The sequence below is a fragment of the Zingiber officinale genome, chromosome 9B (assembly GCF_018446385.1).
Source record: "Zingiber officinale cultivar Zhangliang chromosome 9B, Zo_v1.1, whole genome shotgun sequence".
Lineage (NCBI taxonomy): Eukaryota > Viridiplantae > Streptophyta > Magnoliopsida > Zingiberales > Zingiberaceae > Zingiber > Zingiber officinale.
This window is the reverse complement of record NC_056003.1, coordinates 34,677,561-34,703,866: the sequence shown is the minus strand read 5'-3', so window position 1 is coordinate 34,703,866 and position 26,306 is coordinate 34,677,561. Positions and strand designations below refer to the sequence as shown.

The following is a 26,306-nucleotide window of genomic DNA, read 5'->3' as shown; positions in this document are numbered from 1 at the left end:
AGTTATGACATTTTAAAATTTAGAATTTAACATTCACATTGTAGCAACTACGGTTTCATAGTTGCTACAACTGTAGTTTTTTAACTACTACAACTAGACCGCTACATAGTTGTAGCAATTACGATTTCATATCTATTACAATATGAATAGCAACTACGATTTCATAGCTATTACAATATGAATGCTAAATCTTGAATTTTGAAAGACCATATATAATTTTTAACTCGGGTTGAACTACATGACACATAATATATCAAATTGAAATTTGTTCAGAAATCTACAACAATTAAGGGTGGAACTCGTAACGACACAGTTTCATATCCAAAAAATATCATTTAAATTTTTTTCGGAGGTTTCGAATAATTTTAATCTTATTTTTTTTTCATATTATAATAACAAGTACGAAACTATATAGTGGTAGCAGCTACAGTTTCGTAGCTGCTACAATACACCCGACCAATTTAGGATTTAGGCGGGAGATATAGGTAGGATAATAATGAGAATAAGTGTTATTTTACAAGAGAGTAGATTGTCCTTTTGATAAAATATCAAAGTGAGACGTCTTTTTGATGATTTAATTTTTAAAAAAGGGCATTTTTTTTTATTTGTGCCCTATTTTCTTTATCAAACCTAATGGAAGAGATTCTTTAAGTTAACTTAGACTCATAATTTTAGCAAATATAATTTGTTAAAATAATCTAATGTTTAATAAATTTTCAACATCACCACCAACTTTTTAATTTTATTACCAAAACATCTCTTTAAAAATTAAAATATACAAATGTTTCCTTTCTAAATTATCAACAAACTATTTGATGAGATGAAATTTCAAATAAAAAAATAAAAATATCTTAAGAATTTGGATATCAATAAAACCTTAAGCTATTTTTTAAAAATGAAAAGTTATAATTTACCACAACAACAACAACAATACAATAAAAATCTTTATCTCACTGAGTAATTAAGGATTGATTATATAAATTTTTCTACACTAATATATTCAATTTTCTATTATATTATCATCTATATTTAAATAAATCCTTTCGAGACGGATAGTTGACTAGCACATGATAATATTACCATCATGATATTTGGGAGTCAAATCCTGGCTAGTAACCAAATGCCTACTCTCTCTCATGTGCTATTCAGCTCTGTGTTGATTTCGGGATGAATTGACGGAGACGCTGGGACGAACGAATCACCTTTTGTCACTATATCTATTTAAATACATTTTATCCTATGTTATTAGTAATCAAGTCTTATTTGATCTCTATTTCTTGATTAATATACATATTTATTATAATTGTATATCGTCTAATTAAAATATTTATTAATCGTCTAAATATATATTTGTATCTTTTTAAATGATTTTATATATATATATTTTTTAATTATATTTTTCTTTTTAATATTATTAATTCTTATTACCATATTCATCCTCGTATTGTGTATATCCACGTTAACATTCTCTTTTTATAACTTTGATCTTTCGTTGGTCTACTTCGTGAGTCATGGCGCAACAACATTCAGTATAATTTACACACGAATAGAAGTTATAAATAGAAATAACTCTAACAAGAAGGGCATTTTTTATTATTTATTTATTTATTATTATTATTTTTAATGTTGGTGCAATTAAAAGTGGGGTTGGGGGGTGAACGTGCATGCCATGAAATTGTGGTTAGATGTATATATTTAGCGTTTTATAACTGCACGTCTAAAGGTTTAATTTAATTTTAGCCTTAATTTTGTGGGTACAGCTTGCAGTATCAGACCCCACGAATTGGAATATGAACATCGATCAATAATAAAAATATAAAAATTGTAGTGCATTATCGGGACAAAAAAAAACAAAATAAATTCATGGTGGATGAATCATCACTTGTTGTCGTGCATATTTGAAGACGAATAAATGACACTTTTTATTAAGAGAATTAACACAATGCTCCAAATAACTAGCACATTATATTGTCGGCAAACAAAATAGTCATGTTCTTGTTGACAAATGAAGACTTAGCTAGACACTTGATTGAACTTATCGAAATTAGTAGATGACTATTCATTTAGTTAAATCAGCTAATTATTCAAAATTTTCGTTAGCTATGTTTTGCCTACTTGTCCTTCTTAATTAAAGGGCTCTCTATGTATCAATCATTACTTGTCAATCAAAAGAATTTATTTTAAAATAAAATAATAGAGGAATAAATGCTTAAAAGTCAATTTGAGGATTTGTCATCATCCAAAAAGTTCTTCTCTTATTCTTGACTTAAAATGAGGAGTGCTGTCACCGCTACTTGCCCATGTTCTGTTTTCTCGCATTTTTTTTTCCTAATTCGGATTTATTTATGGTTTTCTTAGATAATGGTAATTTAATTGTAGATATTGAAGCATTTGGATGAGTGTGGAATTTGGTATAATAACACGCGATACATTTATACAAAACTTTTAACCCAAAGGTCCATGGTACAGTGGTCAGATGCTTGGTAGATACTCAAGAGTACTATAATTCTCGATAGAAACATGCACGTACTCTATTTTGAAAGAAATATGATGGAAAGTGACATGAAGTATGATACCCAAGTGAGGCCAGGTGGCCTTCACCTAGTGGAGCGATCGTGTTTGTGGTCCACGGTTCTAGTACCTAAGTAGAATATGATGACCTATAATGATGAGTTGATTGTGGAGGTCGACTGTCCATGGTTTTCAATGCAATCATTTATCGGATTTATTCAGATAACTAATGAAAAACTTCCGTGACAATGAATCAGTCACTTCCAAAATTAATCAATTCCAACTATTAAAACCTGGATTATTAGAAAAAAAACCTTTTACCCCAAGCATATGTAACAGAGTAATTCACTAAGTAATTTGATCTATAGAAAATATCGTTATAATAAAAGTTATAATAGTTAAGGAATCATTATTGGTGGCAAAGGGCGAATACGATTCGAACCTCATACTTCATGGTGACAACACCTCATGCGCTAGTCACTAGATCCATCCGAGGGGACATTAAGGAATTATTGCACCGTGTAGTAGGGGAGGTCATAAGTATCTATGTCATAAAATTGATTTCCGATGGAATGACAAAGTATGTAACCTAAAACTAAAAATTTCCCCTTGAAAATCGTATATGATACAATTCAAGTAAAAACACACAACTGTTAATTTCAATCGATATGGAATAAAAGTTCAAAACTTCTTAGCTTAGTCATTTGATTTACTCCAACCCAAAGATACTAGGAGGGATGCTTGTGCATGTGGAAGCTTAGATTATAATATTCTAACAAGAGAAATATGGGAAAATACAAAATAATTTTATTTAGTGAAACGCATTCACTGAAATATAATTTGATAGAGACTACAATTTTATTTTAAACAAATACAATCTAGAGTTAGGGAACCGAAGAATTCCTTGCCACCCTACTTATACACAATTCAAACTACTAGCACATGGCTCATATCCATGGAAGTCAAGAAAAGGATTTGAGATTGCATATCTGATTATATGATTGCAACATTATTCATTACAGATACACTGGTACAACAGCAACAACTAATCCAAAATTTACTTATAGGATCTAGACTTGCATGAAGAGAACATGGATGGAAGTTGCTCTTTCGTCGTTGTTGCCGTAGCCGTTGCCGTTGCCCCGTTACCATCGTCATAATATATATCACAGTATTTCCTCAAGGATGATTTGGAGCTAGCCATTCAAATGGTTGAGCATCCAGGGAGGCAATATGCTGCCATAGATCTGAGCCTGGACCTCTACAGCTTCTTCCTCCCCTCCTATGGTTGCCCTTCCTTGGTAGCACCTGCCTCATCAAACAAAATTATGAAAATGATCATGGTCTGACACAGTATATCTTCCTATTTTAATTCCATGAGTATTGTAAATAATAACAATGTAAAGTTCATATAGTTGAAGATGCATACCCAATATTCAAGGTATGGTTAGCATCAGCCAACAAAAAGGGTGGAGAGGAGGAACTTGTTTGGGCTTGTTCCCAGTGTGCCTGCTGGGTGAGAGCCTTGGCCTTCTGCTTCTCTAGGATCTTGTTTAAATTAAATAAGATTTAATCTCCATGGTGTTCATAATCTATTAATGTTGTTTACGGAGTAGAAGAATTGCATTCACTTGGGCAAAAAGGGTCACAAACTCACTTGCTTCTCCAAACTCTTGTTTTGCTCCTGTAGTGCCTTCTCCTGTAAATAAAAAAGAGATGGTTATGCACATGCATGTAGTATTATTATTTACCTAAATTTAATCATTTTAGGCTCTTGAAGGATCATGACAGTTTTCTATATATATATATTGATAAAAGAATTTTTACCTTCCTCTGAAGCTCAGTGATAGAGTCAAACACCACTTGGTTCTGCACCATATAAAGAAAATCATGGTCGATACAACTTCAGAATGTCTTGCTTAAACAACCTTTGTTTTAGCACGGGAAAAGGTCGTGTGGTTAACCTTTCTTGACCGGATATGTTTCAAAGAATTGTCTAGCTGATTTTCTAGCTGTTGGAGTTCTTTATGGCTCAAGGAATCGAGTTGCTCCCCCATTAGATGCCTGAAGCAATTATTGTTAGCAGGGTATCACTAGGTATGCCAAATTATGGAAAAACCTTAGCTCCGATCATATGTTCTGATGAAAAATCTAGATGTAACTATAACGGATCTACCTTTGGCTTTTACTTAAAACCTCAATCTTGGCCTTAAGTTTGCCATATTCTTGATGCCAGTTTCCCTGTATGGTCCTCATGAGAACATTAGTATGAATGATTCAGACTTCAATGCTGAATATTTCACATAGAAGAACAAATATAAGAATTTCATGTAAACTAACACCATTGAGAACTTCAAACAGGCATGATCATAGCAACAACAAACAATAACAACCAAGTCTTATCCTACTAGGTGAGAGATAAAATCATAATAGAAAAGTAATGATAGGTAGTATTTTTATCAATAACATAAGGTTATTTTGCTTGCATGGTTCAACTCCAATAATCAAATTATGATTTGAAAGGAAATAAAAATCACATCAAATAGAAGAGACTTTTTTCCATTTCCAGAAAATATATTTGTGATTTGGAAGACTTCATGTAACCATGGCCTGTCCTCATCAATGATAATATGTTTGGGAAAATTAGGATTTTATGAAGAAAAGGCTCAGATCACTTTAGGTTTAAGGGTTATATTTGAGGAAAAACTTTCCTTTATGTTTTTTTTAACAATAAAGAAACTTGTGTGAAGTAGTTAGGCATGCAACTGTGTAAGTTCATTACAAGAGTTTTAAGGTTTCTGATCTATTATTATTAAAGAGATTGTCATTGTTCTGAGACGACTTCAACAAATAATCAATTCATATCTTTGTTTTGTCTCCCAAGTGATTTTTTTCCTCTGGTGAGAGGATTCCCCAAGGTCTTTTTGTCCTTAGCTTTTTAGGAGAAAAATCTAAGCAACTACTTTTTTCCTAGTTACTTGTGAGGTAAGGGTGTTTGACTGATTGGAGTTTTCGATCTCTAGTAAGAAGCAATGATGAGGTGAGACCAGCCAAAGAGCATGAACCTCTTTAACTTAATAGGAGTGAAAAAGGCTTCAACGAAGTATCAAGTGTTTTCACTCAACTAAACTTTAACATGCATAGACAGAGGAACATCACTGATTCAGATACTGAAGCCAATTTATGATCTAAAATATAAGCTTAAAATTGTTTCTTAATGTGTGAATTTGGAGAATGACAAAAGATCAGTATTCTGTGAAATTGCGTAGCATGAATTTAATCTAGTAAGATATAATTGGGGTCCTAAATTCAAGATTAAAGAAAGACAGTAAATTCATGTATATTGATCCGGTGGTAAGGACGGGGGACCCACGTCGATGGCGGTCAACGACGCGTGGAGATCAAAGATCAATAAGGGCGGCCCCAAGGTCCTCGAGTAGACAGGACAACTGACCTGCCGGCCGGATACCCTCCAAGCCAAGCGGAATATAGCTTGACCTGCGGTCGAGCTTCCGACGCTCAAGGTAAAAGAGCTTATGGGCCGAGCGGACAAGCCGCTCGGTCGAAGCACAGATCACTGAGGTGCGATTCCATCCGAACATAGGACCGAGGATCTTCCCGCTCGGTCCGATGCATACAAGGGCCCGAGTGCTAGGAGCGCCGAGCAACAGGACCGCCTGGCCCTGGAAATATACAAGAGACGCAAAAGGACGAAAGGGACAGCTGGTAACATCATCCTCGAGACGCCTGCTGCCGACAAACATCATGGTCGGCGGGCGGACCGGACAGAGTATCGTACGATGGAAGTTTCCACCGTCACGTCAGGGATATGCTCGGACGATTGCGGAATGACGTCAGACATGCTTTTCTGACACACTCATTCGGAGGTATGTTTGGGGAAGCGTGCACGTATCAAGAAGCGTGCCCGCATCTCCTCGAGGTCCTATATAAGGACCCCAAGTTTCGACGGAGGTATGCAGAATTCTCATCATTGTAGCCACAGTTACTCTGCCTCCTTTCTTCTTCGTGGCCTGACTTGAGCGTCGGAGGGTTGTCGCCGGGAACTCCTTCCCGGCTTGGCTTCTTTGCAGGTTTGCCGGAAATCCACATCACCATTCGGAGACAGCGGAGAGCGCCACGCCCCCAATGTCCGTCGACTCAGCGCTCGGACAGGATCAAATTGGCGTCGTCTGTGGGAAGATACCTGAATCCGAGTATAAACGATGGAAGAAGTTGGACGCCAACTCATGGTGACGCTCTCTCACGAAGAACTAGACGCGCTCGTCCAAGTGCGAGCGGCAAAGATTGTCGAGCAACAGCAGAAGGCACAAGCCGATCGGATAGCAGAACAGGCAACGTCGGCATCGGGCGATCGAGCGACACCAGAAGACCGGCCGGAGCAGCTCTCAATATGGGGCCAGAACAAAGGTCCGACCGGCACTCAGGTGGAAGCCCCGCTCGCCCCGATACCATTCCATCGGGCTTTATTCCAAACACCGTCAGAAGTCGCTCAGGCCAACCTCGACCGAGGATCTTCATCAGACGAAACCCCCGTTCGAGACAATAGAAAGTGCAAGGCGCCCCGAGCGGACATGTCACCTGAGCGGATCAACCGACAATTCTCCGACGCCATCCTGAGAGACCCACTACCGAGGCACTACACGCCCCCGGCGATTGGGGAATACAATGGGACCACCGACTCGGATGACCATCTGGGTAAGTTCGACAACACAGCCACTTTGCATCAATATACGGATGGTGTGAAGTGCCGGGTGTTCCTCACCACCCTTTCTGGATAGGCGCAACGATAGTTCCGGAGGCTGCCGGATGGATCGATCACGAGCTTCAAAGAGTTCCGCACGGCTTTCCTCCATCATTTCGCGAGCAGCAGGCGCTACCAGAAGACCAGCGTCAGTCTGTTCGCCATCAAACAAGGCTCGAAGGAGTCACTCCGAGCCTACATCGAGCGCTTCAACCAGGTGGCCATGGACATTCCAACGGTCACTTCAGAAACTATGATGAATATATGCGTTCACACAAGGGCTTGTGGACGGTGATTTCTTCCGCTCGCTTATCAGAAAGCCGTCTCGCGACTACGACCATATGCTGCACAAGGCCAATGAATATATCAACGTAGAGGAAGCCCAGGCGGCCAGAAGGAAGGAAGCACCATCTGAGCCACCAGCCTCAGCCGAGCGGAAGTATCCCACTAGCTACCATCCACCTAGAGGACCTCGGGAGGAAGCAGCCCGGCCTCATCAGCAAGCAAGGTCGCACGCCGTTCAACAAGTAGCGGCCGATCGACCTAAGCCAATAGGGAAGGTATGGACTCCCATGTTTTGTTCATTCCATCAGTCAGCAACCCACAACACACGCGATTGTCGGAACCTCCCCCCAATCGCTCATCCTACGCCGAGGAACTATCGTCGTCGATCACCTTCGCCGGACCGGCGACACCAACACCAGAGCCCTAGTCGGCGTGTAGAAAGAGAATCCCCCGAGTGGCAACGTCATCAGCAACCCAGGACTCAACCTCGGGCATCGCACGAGCGTCCCAAGCCATCCGCTCGGGAGGAGGAGAATAGAAGCAACACGTCCCGAGGAGAAATCAATATCATCGCTGGTGGACCAACCGGAGATGACTCCAACAGGGCAAGGAAGGCGCATGCGAGGCAGCTCAGGATCCATGCGGTTGGCTGCAGTCAGGAGCGGGCGAACGGACCCGAGATCAGCTTCGGGCCCCGGGACCTTGAGGGAGTCGAAGTCCCCCACGATGACGCCCTCATTATCCGAGCGGTAATAGCTAACTACACTATTCGCCGTATATTCATTGATACAGGCAGCTCTGTCAACATAATTTTCAAGAAGGCGTTCAACCAACTTCAAGTTGATCGAGCCGAGCTACTGCTAATGACGACTCCACTGTACAGGTTCACTGGCAATGAAGTTCTTCCGATCGGACAGACCAGATTAGCTATCTCGCTGGGAGAGGAGCCACTGCGGAGGACTCAGACAACTACTTTCATCGTGGTCGATGCCCCTTCCGCCTACAACGTGATATTGGGACGACCAGCTTTCAATGAGTTCCGGGCGGTCGTCTCAACATTTTGCCAAAAGATTAAATTCCCAATAGAAGATCGGGTTGGAGAAGTCCGCGGAGACCACGATGTTATGTGGAGATGGTTCGAGTCGAAACAAATGCCGCTCGGAAAACGCCATGTGTTGAGGTAAAGGCTATAACTGAAAAACCCCCCTACGTTAATTTACGAGGAAAAAGAGGAAGTACAAATCCACCCTGCCTGACCGAGGCCACGACTTTTATAGCGTCCGACCTGGAGGCAAGCCAGAAGGAGGAGCTGATCAAATGTCTCCAACAAAACTGCGACGTCTTTGCTTGGTCGACTCACGAGCTGCCAGGAGTCTTGCCGAACATAGCGCAGCACGAGCTTCATGTCCGACCGGACACCCGGCCGGTGAAGCAAAGGAAGAGGGACTTCAGTGCTGAACAGAATGTCATCATTCGAGCGGAAGTAGAGAAGCTCCTGGAGGCCGGCCAGATACGGGAGGTGCAGTTCCCGAGCTGGCTTGCAAATGTGATACTAGTCTCCAAGCCGGGCAACAAATGGAGGATCTGCATCGACTTCCGGGACCTGAACAAGGCATGCCCGAAGGATTTCTACCCTTTGCCTCGGATCGACCAACTAGTAGACACTACCACCGGGTGCGAGCTGATATGCATGTTGGATGCTTATCAGGGCTACCACCAGGTGCCGCTCGCCAGAGAAGACCAAAAGAAAGTCAGTTTCGTCACCACGGACGACACTTACTGTTACAACGTGATGCCGTTCGGGCTAAAGAATGCTGGCGCAACGTACCAGCGGCTGATGAACAAAGTATTCCGGGGGCAAATTGGGCGCAACTTGGAAGTCTACGTAGACGATATACTCATCAAATCACTCAGAGCGGCAAATCTTTGCAAAGATATAGAGGAAACCTTCCAGACACTAAGGAAGTACGGAGTTAAGCTGAACCCACAAAAGTGTTTGTTCGAAGCAAAAGGCGGGCGTTTCCTGGGATACATTGTCACCGAGCGGGATATCGAGGCAAACCCTAGCAAGGTGAAAGCACTGCAAGATATGTCGCCCCCCAGAAATCTGAGGGAACTTCAACGTCTTACCGGTCGGATAACGGCACTATCGCGATTCATCTCTAGAACGGTCAATCGGAGCCTCCCTTTCTTCAAGATCCTGCGAAGAGCTACTAAGTTCCAATGGGACGAGGAGTGCGATCAGGCGTTCGAAGAGCTGAAGAGGTACCTGAATTCTTTACCTGTGCTGGCTAAGCTGAAAGCAGGCGAGCCGCTTCGCAGGTGAGCCGCTTCGCATATACCTGTCCTCCACCGAGCATGCTGTCGGCTCGGCGTTGGTGAGAGGAAGTGAAGAGGAGCAGCCCGTGTATTTCTTGAGCCACATTTTAAAAGATGCCGAGTTTCGCTACACTGGTCTAGAGAAGCTTGCGTTCGCTTTAGTCCTCGCCGCTCGGAGACTTCGTCCTTATTTCTTGGCGCATACGATCATCGTTATGACGAATAATCCGCTGGGAAGAGTGCTCCTAAATCCAGAGGCGTCCGGGCGGCTCATCAAATGGATGACGGAGCTCAGTGAATTCGACATCCAGTATCAAGCCCATTCGGCGATTAAGGCGCAGTCATTGGCAGATTTTGTAACTGAAGTACATAATCCTGAGCCCGAAGCTTTGTGGAAAGTGTTTGTGGACGGGTCATCCACTCGGCTCGGTAGCGGAATCGGTATCTTGCTGCTTTCTCCTCAAGAAGAGCGGATGCATCTATCTGTCTGTCTGGATTACCGGGCAACAAATAATGAGGCGGAATATGAGGCCCTCATAGCCGTCCTACAGGCCGCGCAGCACGTGGGAGCCTGCCGGGTGATACTGTACTCTGACTCCCAATTGGCCGCTCAGCAACTCTCGGGGTCCTTCGAGATAAACAACGCAAGGCTCCGGCTCTACGCGGAGGCCTTTGAAAAGCTTAGGACTAACTTCATCGAGGTTGTCATACAGAAGATCCCCCGAGCCGAGAACCAATCAGCGAACGAACTAGCCAAGCTCGCTAGCTCAATAACGCCGATCGTCATCTAACAACCAATTGAGCAGATGTCCTTGGTGGCGCACATCGACTGGATGGAAGACCTCACATTCCCAAGCGATTGGAGAACAACCATAATTGAATTTTTGCGCTCGGAAGCCACGCTGCCCAATCGAGAGGAAGCCCAGCTACTGAGGAGGAGAGCTGGCCGGTTCACACTCATTGGGGACCAGCTTTACAAAAAGGCGTTCTCCCGTCCGCTGCTGAAGTGTGTCAGCTCGGAAGACGCAGAATATATTCTCCAGAAAGTACATCAAGGATCTTACGGAGGTCATCCGGGAGTGCGATCGTTGGCTAGGAAGATCCTATTGGCCGGATACTTCTGGCCAACTCTACAGGAAGATGTCGCTCGGACCGTCGCCACCTGCCTTTCCTGTCAGAAGTTCTACAGCTTCTCCCATAGGCCAACGGAGGGGATGAAGGCGTCTGCTGTGTCCTGCCCGTTTAACCAGTGGGGTATGGATATAGTATGACCTTTCCCTATGGCGACCGGGCAACGGAGGTTTTTACTAGTGGCGGTCGACTATTTCTTCAAGTGGGTCGAAACCGAACCACTGGCCAAAATAACTGAGCAGATGATCAAGAAGTTCATCTGGCAGCATATAATTTGTCGGTTTGACATTCCTCGTCGGCTCATTTTGGATAACGGGCGGCAGTTCGTCGGCCGACAGCTCGGAGAATGGTGCAAGGGGTACGGCATCGAACAACACTTCACTTCCATGGCGTATCCTCAGAGTAATGGTCAAGCCGAAGTAGCCAACCGGGAGATCCTGCGAATGCTTCAGGTTTGGCTCGATCACATGGGAGGAAACTGGGTGGACGAGCTGCCGGGCGTGCTATGGGCCATTCGCACAACCCCAAAGGAGGGAACGGGGGTAACACCGTTCCACTTGGTATACGGGGGCGAGGCGGTCGTCCCAGTCGAGGTCGGAGTAGAGTCCGATCGGATCCAGAGCTACGATGGGGACAGTGCCAAGCGGAGGCAGCTGGAGTTGGACCTAGTTGACGAAGCACGAGCTAAAGCAACCGTCCGGCTGATGGCGTACAGGCAAAGAATGAAGCAGAATTACAACAGGCGTGTAATTCCCAGAGCATTCCATGTCGGCGACCTAGTGTGGAAGAAGGTGAAGTCGGTCGGCGATGTGAGCAAGATGGAAGCTCGCGGGGCGGGGCCCTTCAGAGTCGTCGAGAAGCTCCGATCGGGTGCCTACTACCTGAAAGATGAGGGTGGACGGCTGCTAGAATGACCATGGAGCGCAAACCACCTCCAGCCGTACCATGCTGGGTAAAAGGTGTGCCATTGTAATCTACTTCATGTATGCTTCGTTCATTTGTATCCTTTGGTTGCAGGAGTAGAGATTAAAAAAGACAAAGAATATGAGCATTTGGTGCCGAACGGAAAAACTCCATGAAGACCGTCGAGCGGCGACGTTAAACTCTAGGGTCGAAACGGCGAAGCGGCGACCATAAATACCCCGCTCGGAAGACCGTCGAGCGGCGACGTTAAACTCTAGGGCCGAAGCGGCGACCATAAATACCCCGCTCGGAAGACCGTTGAGCGGCGACGTTAAACTCTAGGGTCGAAGCAGCGACCATAAATACCCCGCTCGGAAGACCGTCGAGCGGCGACGTTAAACTCTAGGGTCGAAGTGGCGACTATAAATACCCCGCTCGGAAGACCGTCGAGCGACGACATTAAACTCTAGAGTCAGACCGGCGACTATAAATCCCCTGACCCGAAGATCGTCATGCAACAACACTAAGGCACTGCATCTTCACATGGGCGAGCAACGATCCAAAATCCCAAGGATAAAGAAAAAGTAGTCGCGTGATGACATACCACCCACTCAGGCCACATAACAGTTAATGCCGACCAAGGGAAGCAAGCTAACAGAACAGAAATTGCATTTAAAACAAAAGTTGGCCGACCGAACGACATAAATACAAAGACGCAAGAGACACTTCATTCGAGATAATCAAAAACACTCTTCGGTATGGTGGTGAGAAGAGCTGCATGCTCCCGAACGGGAATGACAAAAGATTCCTCCAAGTGACCTTGGGCTTTCAGGTGGTCCGCAGTGGCAGTGATGGCCAACTCGAATGCAAGGACGAGCCGATCGCACACCTTCTGAACGAAGTCGACCAAGCAGATGTAGGACTGCCTCATTAAAGCAAAGCGGCTCGGCTCAGCCTCTTGGTACTCTTTAAGGGCAGCGCAGGAAGCATCGAGAGCCTCTTGCAGGGCCTTCAGCTCGTCCTTAAGAGACACCACCTCGGTCGAACGACCCTTCTGCTCGTCGTCCAGCAGATCCACCAACTCTTTTACCCGCTGTTCCAGGGCACGGGCCTCCACATTCTTCGCTTCCAGATCGGCGATAGCGTTATTCTTCCGAGTGGTCGCGAGTTCTATCTTGCGGTCATAAGTTTTGACCTGCTTTTCGAGTTGGCCCAGCATGTACGCCTGGTCAGCCGTCTTCTTCCGCTCGGCCTCTAGCAGTTCCTTGGTCTTGGCCAGCTCCTTCTGCAACTCGGCATATGAAGGGCCCTGAGAAGAGGACGACCCACCAGAAGTCTTGAGATGCTTCAGCTCTTCTTCCAGCATCGCCAGACGAGCGGTCACCGCTACGTCTTCCACCCAACGCTAACGAAAAAGAAGCTTGTTAGTGCCGAACGGGGAAGCGATGCACAGAAGTTTGGGTGGACAGAAAACTTACACCGGTGGCATGTCGCATGTGACTGTTAGCCAGCAGACTGGTAGGCATTATGGCAACGCGAGCTCGGGCATCCTCCCATACCTCGGCAAGCGGCCCCCGGATGGCGATCATGTGCTCAGGGGCCGTGGGCCGATCTGACTCCGCCGAGTAATCCTCGGTGGGAAGATGCAGGGTGGCCTTAATAGTACGGTGCCTGCCCGGCGTCGTGTGATCGGACGCGGAGGGATCAGATGCTGGAGCAAATGGCGCGGAAAGTATGGCCGAGTGGCGAGGCCTCCGAGACGCATGAGGCAAGGAGCTGACCAGCTGAGCCGCGATGGGATCTGCTGGCAATTGCAGCTGGGAGAGGGTCCGGTCGGAAGAGAGGGCCTCCACAGACGGCAGCTGCTCTCTCGGGGAAGGAACGCCCGCCCGCTCGGATGCCTGTATCGCAAAAGTGGCCGAGCGCAGGGGCACCTCCATCCTGCGTCTCTTCCGGTTGAGGGGTATATCATCTTCCGGTTCAGAATCGCCGGCAATCGAACCCCTGCTGGTGGTTGCCTCGCCCGTCGCCTCCGTGGGGGCGGTCGGAGCGGTCGACTCCCCAGCGTCCGCTTCGCTCTCACCTTCGTGAGCCGATCGGAGCAATATTCAGTTGCTCCATTTCCTTGGCTGCTGCTGCCTCAATTGCTGCCGCCTTCTTCTTCAAGATGTCAAACAGGACGGACTCCATCACAATGTTAGCTGTGAAAGAAAGAGAAGAAAATCAGTTAGACGCAAATTACAGACAAAGATGAACTTCTTACCGAAAGTGTTCGGAAGCTTGGTTCGGCTCGGACTCAGGCCGAACATATACATCACCCCTTTTGGTAGGAGCTTATTGATATCGAGCTTGAGGTCGGCCAGCATATTTGCAGCCTGGAGATAGTCTGGCCGGGTCTTGTATCTCTTCAGCTCGGGGGAGGTCGGTGGTCCGACCTGCCACTTACTCAAGAAGTGGAGCCGTCCGGGAAGACGAAGGAAGAAAAAGTATTCCTTCCAGTGTTTATTGGAGGTGGGCATCTGTTCCTTCCGAGATTGGAACAGATAAGTGCCCAGCTCAGATTGCTTAGGGTAATAGAAGTAGTAGAAAACCTCCGGACGGAGGGGAATATTATGGATTTTGAATAACACAACAACCCCACACAAAAGGCGGAAGGAATATGGTACCAGCTGGCCGAGCGGAATGTCGAAGAAATTACAGACTTCAATGATAAAGGGATGAAGAGGAAAGCGCAGACTGGCCACAAACTGGTCGCGAAAAAAACAAATAGTGTCGGACGGCGGTTTGTGCGACCGGGCGGAAGGCGAGGGCAGAATAAGTTCGAAGTCAGAGGGAAGATCAAAAGCATTTACTAGGCCCTCCGCGTCACGCTGATCGAACCGTGACTCCATGGTAGTATACCACGGGCCGGGGGCAAGGTCTGAGGGCTGGGAAGAACTAGCCATTGTCGGAACAGTGGAAAGTGCGAAGTCAGGAGAAAAAAGCAAGGGGCTCAATGGAGAAGATGAACGGAACAGTGACCAAGAAGCAAAGAACATGACGAAGAATGCAAAGAAAACACGAGAACCAAGGAGCAAGAGGCAAAGGATCCTTACAGAAAAGAGGACGGTCGAAAGAGGAGGACGAGGAGTCGCCGGAATACCAGGGAGCAAGTTCGCCGGTGCACTGAGCGCGAGCGGAGGCTTCTGAGCGCACGACTGCAAAGGTGCGGCGAAGGAGGGTGGCAAAGGCTTTATAGGGTTGGGCCCGATCGTCCCGAACCGTCGGATGTAGGTCACAAGGACTGAGGCCCGTATCTGGCCGCTCATTTTAAACCGCCAAAGGTCCCATCGGACGCGACGCCGTCGCCGTACGATGACGATAGCGGCGCCACGTGTTGTTAGGTCATAGGAACACATTTAATGATACCCATTATGGCGCAGAGCCCGCGTGCTCAACCATAATAACGGGGATTTGCACGCATTCCAAGGGGATCCTGATGACGTCGGCGGTGATAGGTTGCAGGTCGACTCGGTCGAACGACCCTACTTGACATCGTACTGGCCGAGCGAAAGGGCATTTTAGAAGGCGATAGAGTGGATGCCACCAGTCCAGTCAGTCGGACTTAGCGCCTCCTTCGACTAGACTTGAGGGGAAGACATGTGATCCGGTGGTAAGGACGGGGGACCCACATCGGTGGCGGTCAACGACGCGTGGAGGTCAAGGGTCAATAAGGACGGCCCCAAGGTCCTCGAGCAGACAGGACATCTGACCGGCCGGCCGGATACCCTCCTAGCCGAGTGGAATATAGCTTGACCTGCGGTCGAGCATCCGACGCTCAAGGTAAAGGAGCTTATGGGCTGAGTGGACAGGCCGCTCGGTCGAAGCACAGATCACTGAGGTGCGATCCCATCCGAACATAGGACCGAGGATCTTCCCGCTCGGTCCGATGCATACAAGGGCCCGAGTGCTAGGAGCGCCGAGCAGCAAGACCGCTTGACCCTGGAACAGACAAGAGACGCAAAAGGACGAAAGGGACAACTGGTAACATCATCCTCGAGACGCCTGCCGCCGACAAACAGCATGGTCGGCGGTTGGACCGGACAGAGTATCGTACGGTGGAAGTTTCCACCGTCACGTTAGGGATATGCTCGGACGGTTGTGGAATGACGTCAGGCATGCTTTTCTGACACACTCATTTGGAGGTATGTTTGGGGAAGCGTGCACGTATCGAGAAGCGTGCCCGCATCTCCTCGGGGTCCTATATAAGGACCCCAAGCTTCGACGGAGGTATGTAGAATTCTCATCACTATAGCCACAGTTACTCTGCCTCTTTTCTTCTTCGTGGCCTGACTTGAGCGTCGGAGGATCGTCGCCGGGAACTCCTTCCCGGCTCGGCTTCTTTGCAGGTTTGTCGGAGATCCATATCACCAGTCGGAGACAGCGGAGAGCGCCACGCCCCCAGTGTCCGTCGACTCAGCGCTCGGACAGGATCATATATGTATATAAGAACAGTTGCAAGTGTACCAAATTCTATATGATGAATGGAAAACAAGTGTTCTTACTGACCTGGCATTCAAGTTCGGATGATGTGAGTGCCTTTTCTGCATAGCAGTATTGTTCATAACGTTCAAGAATCTTTTCCATACTGCACAAGATAAGAAAAAGGAAAAAAAAAATTAGCAAACCATAACAGAATTAGCACTTATGTAATTAGGTTGTCAAAATTATAGGAGTGTGTTTCAAATTTCTAGAACTTATTCAAAATAAGATTTTCAAATTATCATATCAATTAATCACCAGTAAAATATAGAAATAAATAACGGGAGATGTGCATTCTTCCTCATAAAATAATAAAATTATACAACAACAATAACAAGTCTTTATGTCACTAAGTGGAGTAGGCTATATAGACTCTCATACGTCATTGTGCTCGATTTCCTACTATATCCTCATCTATATTTAAATAAATTTTATCCTTCTTTATCATTGTGAATCAAGTCTTTTTTAGTCTCCCTCTTCCTCTATTAATGTGTATATTTGTCAAGATTTCACATCGTATAACTAGGAAATTTATTGGATGCCTAGCACATGTTCATACAATCTTAAATATGTCTCTTATTTTTTTAGGTACAACCTTGATTTTTTCTGCAATGTTCTCGTTTTTATCTTGCCCATCCTCTTATATTCGTGCATCCATCTTAACATACTACTCTCATTTTTTACTCATGTACTCGCTTCATAGTCTAACATTCATATAACGTAGTAAGTCTAGTCACAATTTTGTAAAACTTCTATTTAAACTTTAAAGGTACCTTACGATAACAAACTACACGCAACTCTCCTCCATTTTGGCCATCTTGCTTATATCCTATATAATACATCTCTATCAACTCCTCCATCCTTCTACAAAAACTCCTAGATACTTAAAGCTCTCTGATACCATCGGTGCCAATCCATACCAAGTCAGTACGATGCACCTGCATAACTCAATCCCGAGCTAGTCACGTCAGCATGCTTAGCCAATCTGCTGAATTGTCGAAGGGGTTGCGGTCGATTGCCTGAGCACAAAAGGCCTAGCACCCGAACACCTGAGCACTTGAGCACCTAAGACTTAGATGTCGAAATGCCCTAGTTGTCGAGTGTCTGAGTGGTCACATGCCTAAGCATCCGAGTGGTCGTGCGCTCGAGTGGCCGAGTGAGTCATGTTCTTGAGCGCCCTAGTAGGGTGCTTTCCTGAGTGCTCGAGTGGGTTGTGTTCCCAAGTGCCAGAGTGGGTTGCATTTTCGAGTGCACAAGTGGGTTATATTTTTGAGAGCCCGAATGGGGTGTGTTTTTGAACACTCGAGTGAATTGTACTCTTGAGCATGCCTGAACACTGAGAGCCTAAGGGTCTTTACAAAGGCCTTAAACTATATGGTTAGGTGACAGTTGCATCTATTATGAAACAATTGCATCAATTACAAAGGGACGAGCCCTTCGGTACAAATGAAAGAGGTGAATCGTCCTTTGAAAAAAAAGTGGGATAATTTGTTACTGTTCTCCCTCCTATATAAGGTAATGATGTCAACATCGAGAGGTAGATTATTCTCCGCTCTCTCGCCTATTAGTTACTCTCTTTTATGAAGTTTGACTTGAACATTGGAGGGAATTTATCGAGGTCCACCTTGGCCCTCTTCTAACTATCTTTTTTTGAGTGCAGGACAACAACAATCCGATGGTTACCTCTTTCTCGCTAACAACTCGTTGTTCTACAAGTGTCATTGACCTATCCAAACTCTATGCCCATCATCAACCTATCCCAATCCTAGCCGGATCATTTCGACACAATCTGTGGGAAGTCTAAGCTAAGATGCCAAGATGGGAGATAGCTGAAGAAGTCATAAAGGAAGAGGATCTGTTGTCGAAAGAAGAGGTCCCATTTCATTATCAGAATCGGCCGCCCCTTCATAATAGATTGCCTGAATCGGCTAGTGTCAATCATTGTAAAAGAGATCCTCCAATGACAATTTTTTCATGGTTCCTTCATTCTTAGGAGAATCGTTAGGAACTTCGGTTCATTAAGAGGAGCAGTCTAGGGAATCAATAGTTTGGGAACTATTTCGGGAGATTTCTAGGAGAAAACAAGCAGAGTGCTCATATATAAAAAGGAAAAAACAGTCCATCGGGATACTCCTTTTACTAAAGACATCATAACAAAGGAACTATCGAGTCACTTCAACCTCTACAAATTGGCGAATACAACAAGGCTTCCGACCTGAAGGACCACCTATGCTAATTTGAGAATACTGTCCTATTGCACCAATATTCTAAAAGAATGAAATATTAGGTCTTCGCCACCTTCACTAGATCAGCACAATGATGGTTCAATTGGTTAAAGCCCAACTTTATCTACCCTTTTGAGGAATTCAACATGACATTTTTACATCATTTCACTAACAGTAAATGGTATCACATGATATTGCTTAGTCTTTCTTATAAAGGCAACATGATAAGGAAACTTTATGAAAGTATATACAAAGTGCACATCCATCAGGTGACTTTGGATGCTCTTATAGCCAACTTGCAGATCCTCATTAGTGTCTTTTCTCAGGGGTTAGTAGAGGGGGAATTCTTCATGTCCCTAGTAAAGAAGTCTCCTCTTGATTATGATGATATGCTTAGGCGAGCCGAGAAGTACATCTACTTGGAAGAAGCGTAAAGAGCGAGAAGAGCTAATGTCACTACACCATCTAGAGAAAAGAAAGTGCTCACCCCACCATCTCATCAGAGACTAACTAAATCACTTTCCAACTATACCTTGCTTAGGGCTAGGAAAAAGATTATCTAGATGCTAGAGGAAAGTCAATGAGTAATATAGGCTGCAAGGAATGTTCGTAGAGTGGCATTATGACCTTTTTGTACCTTGCACCAAGCGTATGACTATTGTATAGAGATGTGTCATGACTGACTAAGAAGATCCACTGAATCCTTCGACAATACTTGCAGGACCCCTCCTAGAGTTAGTAAGCCAACCTCAAAGCAAGAGGCCATGTCCCTTGGATCATGAAGGCAAGATACTAACTCGAGATGGTGATGTGGATAGGTTTGGTCATAGGATAGGAGAGCCCGAGCAGGGAAGATTGAGAACTTACAAACAATCTGGATGGATCGATCCTCCCCACCAAAGGGCTATAAATATGATCTCGAGAGGAATGATAGATGGGGACTCCAATCGGGCTTGGAAAGCTCATGCCAGAAGGCTAGATAGTTATGAGATAGTTTTTGGGCGAGCTCGAGCAAAAGAGCTTACCATTAATTTTGGACTAGCTAGTCTAGAAGGGGTCACAATGCCTTGATGATGCACTAGTGGTTTGAACTGTCATAACCAACTATGATGTAGCTCAGGTATTCATGGATTTAGGAAGTTCCATATATATCCTCTTTAAGGATGTCGTTGATCTCATGCAGGTGAGTTGCATCCCATATCGACATCTCTGTATGATTTCGCAGGGTATAAAGTTAAGCCAATGGGGTAGATAAGCTTGCCTCTCTCCTTGCGTGAAGAGCCATTAAGGAAGACTTGGATGACTATGTTCACTATAATGGAGGCAATCTCGTGTACAATGTGACGATAAGTGCCTTTAAAGCGGTCATCTCTCCATACCATCAAAATATCAAGTTTCCAATAGGGGAGTAGGTTGGGGAAGTATAAGGGGACTAGTCAACGACAAGAAGATGTTATGCGGAGATGGTATGCTTGGGAGTGGAAAAAGTTAGGGCGGTAAAAGGTTCCAAAGTGCAGATTTTACAAGAGGCTCCTTTAGCACAAGCAATGACCAAGTAGCAAGAGGTGCCAATTGCCCCAGGTCAATCGAAGAAGACCACTCGTGTGGCGGTTGACCTTCCGAAGGGAGTGAAGCAAGAGTTGAAAAGCTATCTTACTCAAAATCGATACATTTTTGCTTGGTAGACTTGAGAGGTAAAGGGAGTATCACAACATATCATGGAACACAAACTTAATATCCTCCTCGGAACTAAGCTTGTGAAACAGAAGAAGAGAACATTACTTTCCGCTATATCATCGATTAAACTAGGCTATTCATTAAGACCTTAAAATAAACAAGTTTTTATTGCATTACCTACGTTGAATCAAATAACATTTGGTTATGTTTTATTCCTCATAACCTTGGTTATGTAATTATCTGGTAATCACATAACTAAGGTTATACACGATAACTTGAACCAAACACACCCTTAGGCTCAGGGGTCGTCCTAGTTCTTCAACTACTCAAGTGCAAATGTTAATACTAGAAAATCAAGAATTGAGGAATCATGTCACAACATTAGAGAAGTCTTGAATTAGTGAGCAATCAATTAAAGATCGGGGTCAATATAATAGTAGAGTGACAAATGTAAGAATTTGTATCTCGCTTTCCATTAATGAGTTCTACTGTTTTTCCAACGTTTCATGATTTTGACTCACAGGAGACTTAAGACCCGAACGTTATTGATAAGTAGCTTATAATAACAACATTTCTTCTGAGGTACGGTGGGTTGACTTTCAACTTAGTTTTTTTATTTGTCACTCATAAAACATGTAAAATGGTTATGTTAATTTTGATACCATATACATCTTTCTAATTATATTACATCTTTTTAGGAATTATATAGAAATGCCAACACTTGAAAACCTGGATTCTATCACACCATTAGTAGATATACAAACTCGCATTAAGATATATTTTTTAAAAACATGTTAAACTTGTATTTAGTTTGTATATTTTTTTGATAAGTAATTTTGGCCTTGTGTGATCCATGTTATCCAACTAATATGTAGGTTAGTGTTAAACCTATCGCATTGTTTTTGTTTAACTGAATTTGAATAATGCATGTGCTTGTTTTTGTTATATTCATCCTATTAAACTTGTTGCATGGATAAGTGTATTTGAATGTTATTTTTTTGTTGAATGCAAGTTGAATATTGTGGATACTGAATGTTGTAGATGTTGGATGTTAGTTTGCTTCGTTGAATGTTGAATAAATGTGCTTGTGATAAATAATATTGAATGTTGTGATTAATATATTACATTATTTGAATTAATTTGAAGGTGATTTATGCTAAAAATTTTGTTAAAATTAACGATGAAAATTCGTCGCTAATTTAGCGACGGCATTTTGAGTTCCGTTGTTAAATTTAATAACAAAAATGTATTTGTCTCTAAATTAGTGATAGAAATTTATTTATGTAGTTAATTTAGTGATGTGAATTAATTTCTGTCTCTCAATCAGCGACGGATTTTTATTTCCTCTGCTAACTTTAGCGATAACACTTTAATTTTTGTCGCTAAATTTAGCAACGGAACTCAAAATAGTCACACTGAAACCGACCGATTGATTGATTAGCTAACATAGACTATCATCGAAGCATGAGTTGGTGATCCACTGGTACACAGTTGCATTTTGTTATATGTATGTACTGACATCACTAGTGGATTAGAGCGAGTTGCATCATTGTTCAAGTGGTATAAGATGCTGTTGTATTTAGTTGATGAACAACTTTACAATGCGCATTATATATCATGATTAATATGTTCCTATATATTCAGTTTTTCCTATTGACTTTCTTGCTTTGTTTCCTGCTTCAAGCAAAGTTTTACAGGTCAATCTATTTATAATTCGAACAAGATCATCGCTAACTCAAACTCATCGACCTTTGTGGCAAGATGTCTTGTGAAATATAAACATAGAGTGTTGATTTTTATGGACCGTACGCTAAACATCGAGTATGCATAAGACAAGAATATTAATATATCCACGTTCCTCTCTCAAGTTTACCTATTATCTTACCAAATACTTATCATTCTAGAGAAATAAAAAACGTAGTGGTGAAGTAACTTTTCCCATCAAGGGAATGTGTACATTGGTGCTTTAATTCTCTGTGCACTTGTTACGGGAAATTATACTGTATAGTTCCTATGTTAACAGCTACTAACTACCGTGCCTCTTGTATTCAATAGCTGTAAAGCTTTGAATTTGGGATGAAATAATATGTTATAACCAAGTACCTTTCATAACTTTGATTAATCTAATGGTAATTAAAATTTGGAATTTAAAGCTTGAGATATTCATCCCTGCAAAGGACTACTTTCTAAATGTCCACGATCGACGTACTAATTATCCCACAGTAAATTGTGAACTACATATAGGCTACTTAGCTTCAATAATAATGATATATTTTCTTAGGCCTCATAACTATATTCACCCTGACTTCAGAAGTAGACCATTGTTTTGTTTCTACAGATGTCACATGCACAGAACACCTAAAACCATTTTTAAGAAGATAATTGTTATTATATCTGAATTATTTGTCTAATAATTAAATTGCTTGCAAATATTGCATTGAAAATTTTCCCTTTTCTAAATGTTACATGAACTTTTTTAGTGAAAAGACCACTCATGTTGCTTTCTTTTTAGCGTTATGGCTTTGTTGTCGCTCAAACATTATTTAGTTCACCCTACTAGAGAAATTTATATTTTGTTTTAGTAAGTAAAGTTGTTTAGGAATTAATTAATTATATGTAAAATTAGAAGATTTGAGTCATAGTTAGACCTTTAAAAAGGACATCAATTGAATCATCTTTTGCTTAGTAATAATATTTTAATCTTTGAGTTCCTTTCTTGTTTAATCATCTTTTATATAGAAATATTTTAATTTTGGAATCATGAGATTTACTGTCTGTGAGAGATTATTCACTCTGGTGGTGCATCATTATACTGTTGTCCAATTCTTGTAATATGCTTTATGCTTATCTTGTTATGTTAGGCTCTAACTATGTAGCATATTTGTTTTAAATGACAATTTCATTGGATATATATCTCTTTGATGAAGTGATAATCAACTCTATATTTTGGTTTTCTCATGGAATACTAGATTGGAGGTTATAATTAAGCATGGTAATTCTAATTTATTTTCTAGTAATCTTCTCTACCTATATATATTATTAATAAATATAAATATTCCAAGTAGGCTACAAATGTTAACAAAAGCTACAATTCATCAGAATCATTGTTATCATGTTTTTGTGTCTGACAATTATTTCAAGTTGCCCATTTTAAAAGTTAAATTTATGATCAAGCTTACCAACCTAAGCTAAAAACAGATAACAAAGCCAACAAACCTGAATTGTCCTAAGAACAACCATAAAATGAATCTAATATTAATTATTAAGAACTCTTGAATTATGAACTAATATTGATTAGTCGTTGTAAAAGATTATATAAACAAGAGAAATCTCAGACTAAGGTCAACGAGGTTGCAGATACTAAATCAGAGAATTATGTAAGTAGAGAACAAATTAAGGATTAAATACAGATTCTAAATTAATTTTTCTATGACAAAAGACAAATGAGAAAGACACTAGGCCCGTTGGGACTTTTATAGTACGATATTGAGTAAAGACGATGCCTGCCTTTTGAGAATTAAAGATTGCTTATTGATAATAATAATAAATAATTAAAGTACTTAATTCAGAGGAAAACATTTAGATTATAAAATTGAGAGTATTTAGCAAATGAGATAATGATATTATTTGAAAGCTTCGCTGATCATTTCAGCGAGAAACGCAATCTTGAAGTCGAATGGATTATAAACTTCAGGTACTAAAGTTTGTTGAACCCAGCTCATCTAATGCAGGATGAATAAAGAGAGAAAACAAATTAAGATGATTAGATTATCATCCAGGAAAAGGAGAAACATGGAACGATTTGCCGTAACGTGAAGAAGAAGTGTCAAAATGAACGGGAAAGATCGGCGAGAAGCAATTTCAAATTTTGTGGTTGCTTGCACCTTGGAAATGGTTAACTTTCACTTCTGCAAATTAATTAACCTAAAAAGTGAAATTCATGAAAGCCACTAAAACCCTAGATTTAACTCGATGACAAAGAACTTTTTCTTGTCTGGTATCAATATGCATTCTTAACTACATCCCTGATCATGCATCTCCTTTTGGCTAGAAGTTAAAACTCCGAATAGGAGAAGCATCCAGCCCCTCAGATCAGGAAAAAAAAAAAACTCTTTTGGTATTTCAAACATAAAGAAGCGACGGGAAAAAGCCAGCCGGAAAGCTCAATTTTTATTTCGTAGATGAAACAGCACAAATGAGCGTGAAATAACAAGTCAAAACGAAAGAAACCGAAGCAGCGAATGGAGGAACACGACGCGACGCACCTGGAGTTGGTGGAGTACTCGTAGAGCCTGCCTTTGGAGGAGAAGACGATGACCGCGACCTCCGCGTCGCAGAGGACGGAGATCTCGTGCGCCTTCTTGAGCAGCCCGGAGCGTCGCTTGGAGAAGGTCACTTGCCGGCTGATCTTGTTCTCGATCCGCTTCAGCTGCACCCTTCCCCTCCCCATCCCGTCCCCCTCCTCTCGCCTCTCCTTCCTTTCTTCTACTCGGCCACCGCGGAAGTCGATCAGGAGCCAGAAGAAGAGCGAAGCGATCGGCGGCGGCGTCGAGTGGAGGAGAGGGAGCGGCATCGGTGGTTTTATAGAAACCAGGGCGGTAATGGATTCGAGGACGACCGCGTTGTCGAGCGGTTATTGGTGGGGAATGGGAGGAGACATCGTACGGGTCGAAGACGAGGTTTTCAAAATTTATTTAAATGGGCACGCTAATCACTTTCTGCTGTCGCTGTCTCTTATTAACAGGAAATTTGCCTCCCTCATTTCTAAACATAATTTTGCATGCATTCTCCATTAGGAAAATCTTTCTTTCCACTCTCTAATTTAATATACTTATCTAATTGTCCATAATATTTTAAGTATAAAAAATTTAAAAATGAATATAAATCCTCTTAAATTTAGTACATTAAACTAGAATATAGTATATTTTCTATTAAATTGAGTACGATACTTTTTTCACCTCAATTAGATGGAAAATATATTAGATTTTCTTTAAATAGTACTTAATTAGATGTAAAATATACTAGATTTTCTTTAAATGATACTCAATTGGATAAAAAATATACTAGATTTTTTTCCAAATGGTACTGAATTTATAAAGAATTATATTAAATTTGAAAAAAGTCGTACTCAATTTAATAGAAAATATACTCGATTCTAGTTTAAAATGCTGAATTTAATAAGAATTATACTCATTTTTAGACTATTTATACCTAAAATATATGAAGGACAATTTTAATTAAAAATATACTCGAATATACTAGATTTTTTTTAAATGATACTCAATTGGATAGAAAATATACTAAATTTTCTTTAAATTATACTCATTTTTGGACTTTTTGTACCTAAAAAATTTAAGGGACAATTAGGTTACAATATTTGCATGAAGGAGTTGAAGCAAATAAAACTTTGCATGCAGGGAGTGGAAATAAAGTTTTTTATGAGTAGGGATTGCATGCAAAATTCAAGTTGTAATTGAGGATTTTTCTCTACTTTACTCTTATTAATTAATATTATTTTTTTTTAACAAATATTATTTATTTATTCATACGCCATTCGGGTTTACCTACGCCTCGCTCCCCCGGGCCGTGGGGGAAATTTCTATTTATCACCCTGTAATTTAGGTTATTACCCCTTAGTGAGATCGACATTGAATTACTTTACTATTAACTGCTTTAATTGTGGTAAAAAATAATAACTTTGTTAACAAGTGTAACATGCATGTTGAAGAAAGTACAAAGCCTTGAAGCACTTTTGAATTCGTTATGTTTTTATAAGCATCATCCTTTGTGGACATGAGCTATAGACCCGCCTTTAGCTACAAATCGCGATCAAAATAAATGTCTTTATGCGTGAAACAACTCACGAGTTGCGCGGTGGACAAATAGATTTTTGATAAAAGTTGATAGATATTATTGTTCTTCTACATGACTGTATTAATTTCTTACTTTACAGCGTCAAGAAGTGTTAGTTC

The 26,306-nt window shown here is 42.3% G+C and overlaps 1 protein-coding gene across 1 annotated transcript; it reads right to left on the bottom strand.

Annotated features, from left to right (window-relative positions):
* Positions 1 to 3,694: 3,694 nt before the first annotated feature.
* Positions 3,695 to 24,784, bottom strand: LOC122024557 (truncated transcription factor CAULIFLOWER A-like). Its single transcript, XM_042583213.1, has 8 exons — positions 24,600 to 24,784; positions 16,460 to 16,538; positions 4,688 to 4,752; positions 4,476 to 4,575; positions 4,339 to 4,380; positions 4,169 to 4,210; positions 3,941 to 4,059; positions 3,695 to 3,819 (listed from the first exon to the last, which is right to left on the bottom strand). The coding sequence occupies exons 1-8, from the start codon at positions 24,782 to 24,784 to the stop codon at positions 3,708 to 3,710; spliced, it is 744 nt and encodes a 247-aa protein (XP_042439147.1). The 3' UTR covers positions 3,695 to 3,707.
* Between the last annotated feature and the right edge of the window lie 1,522 nt (positions 24,785 to 26,306).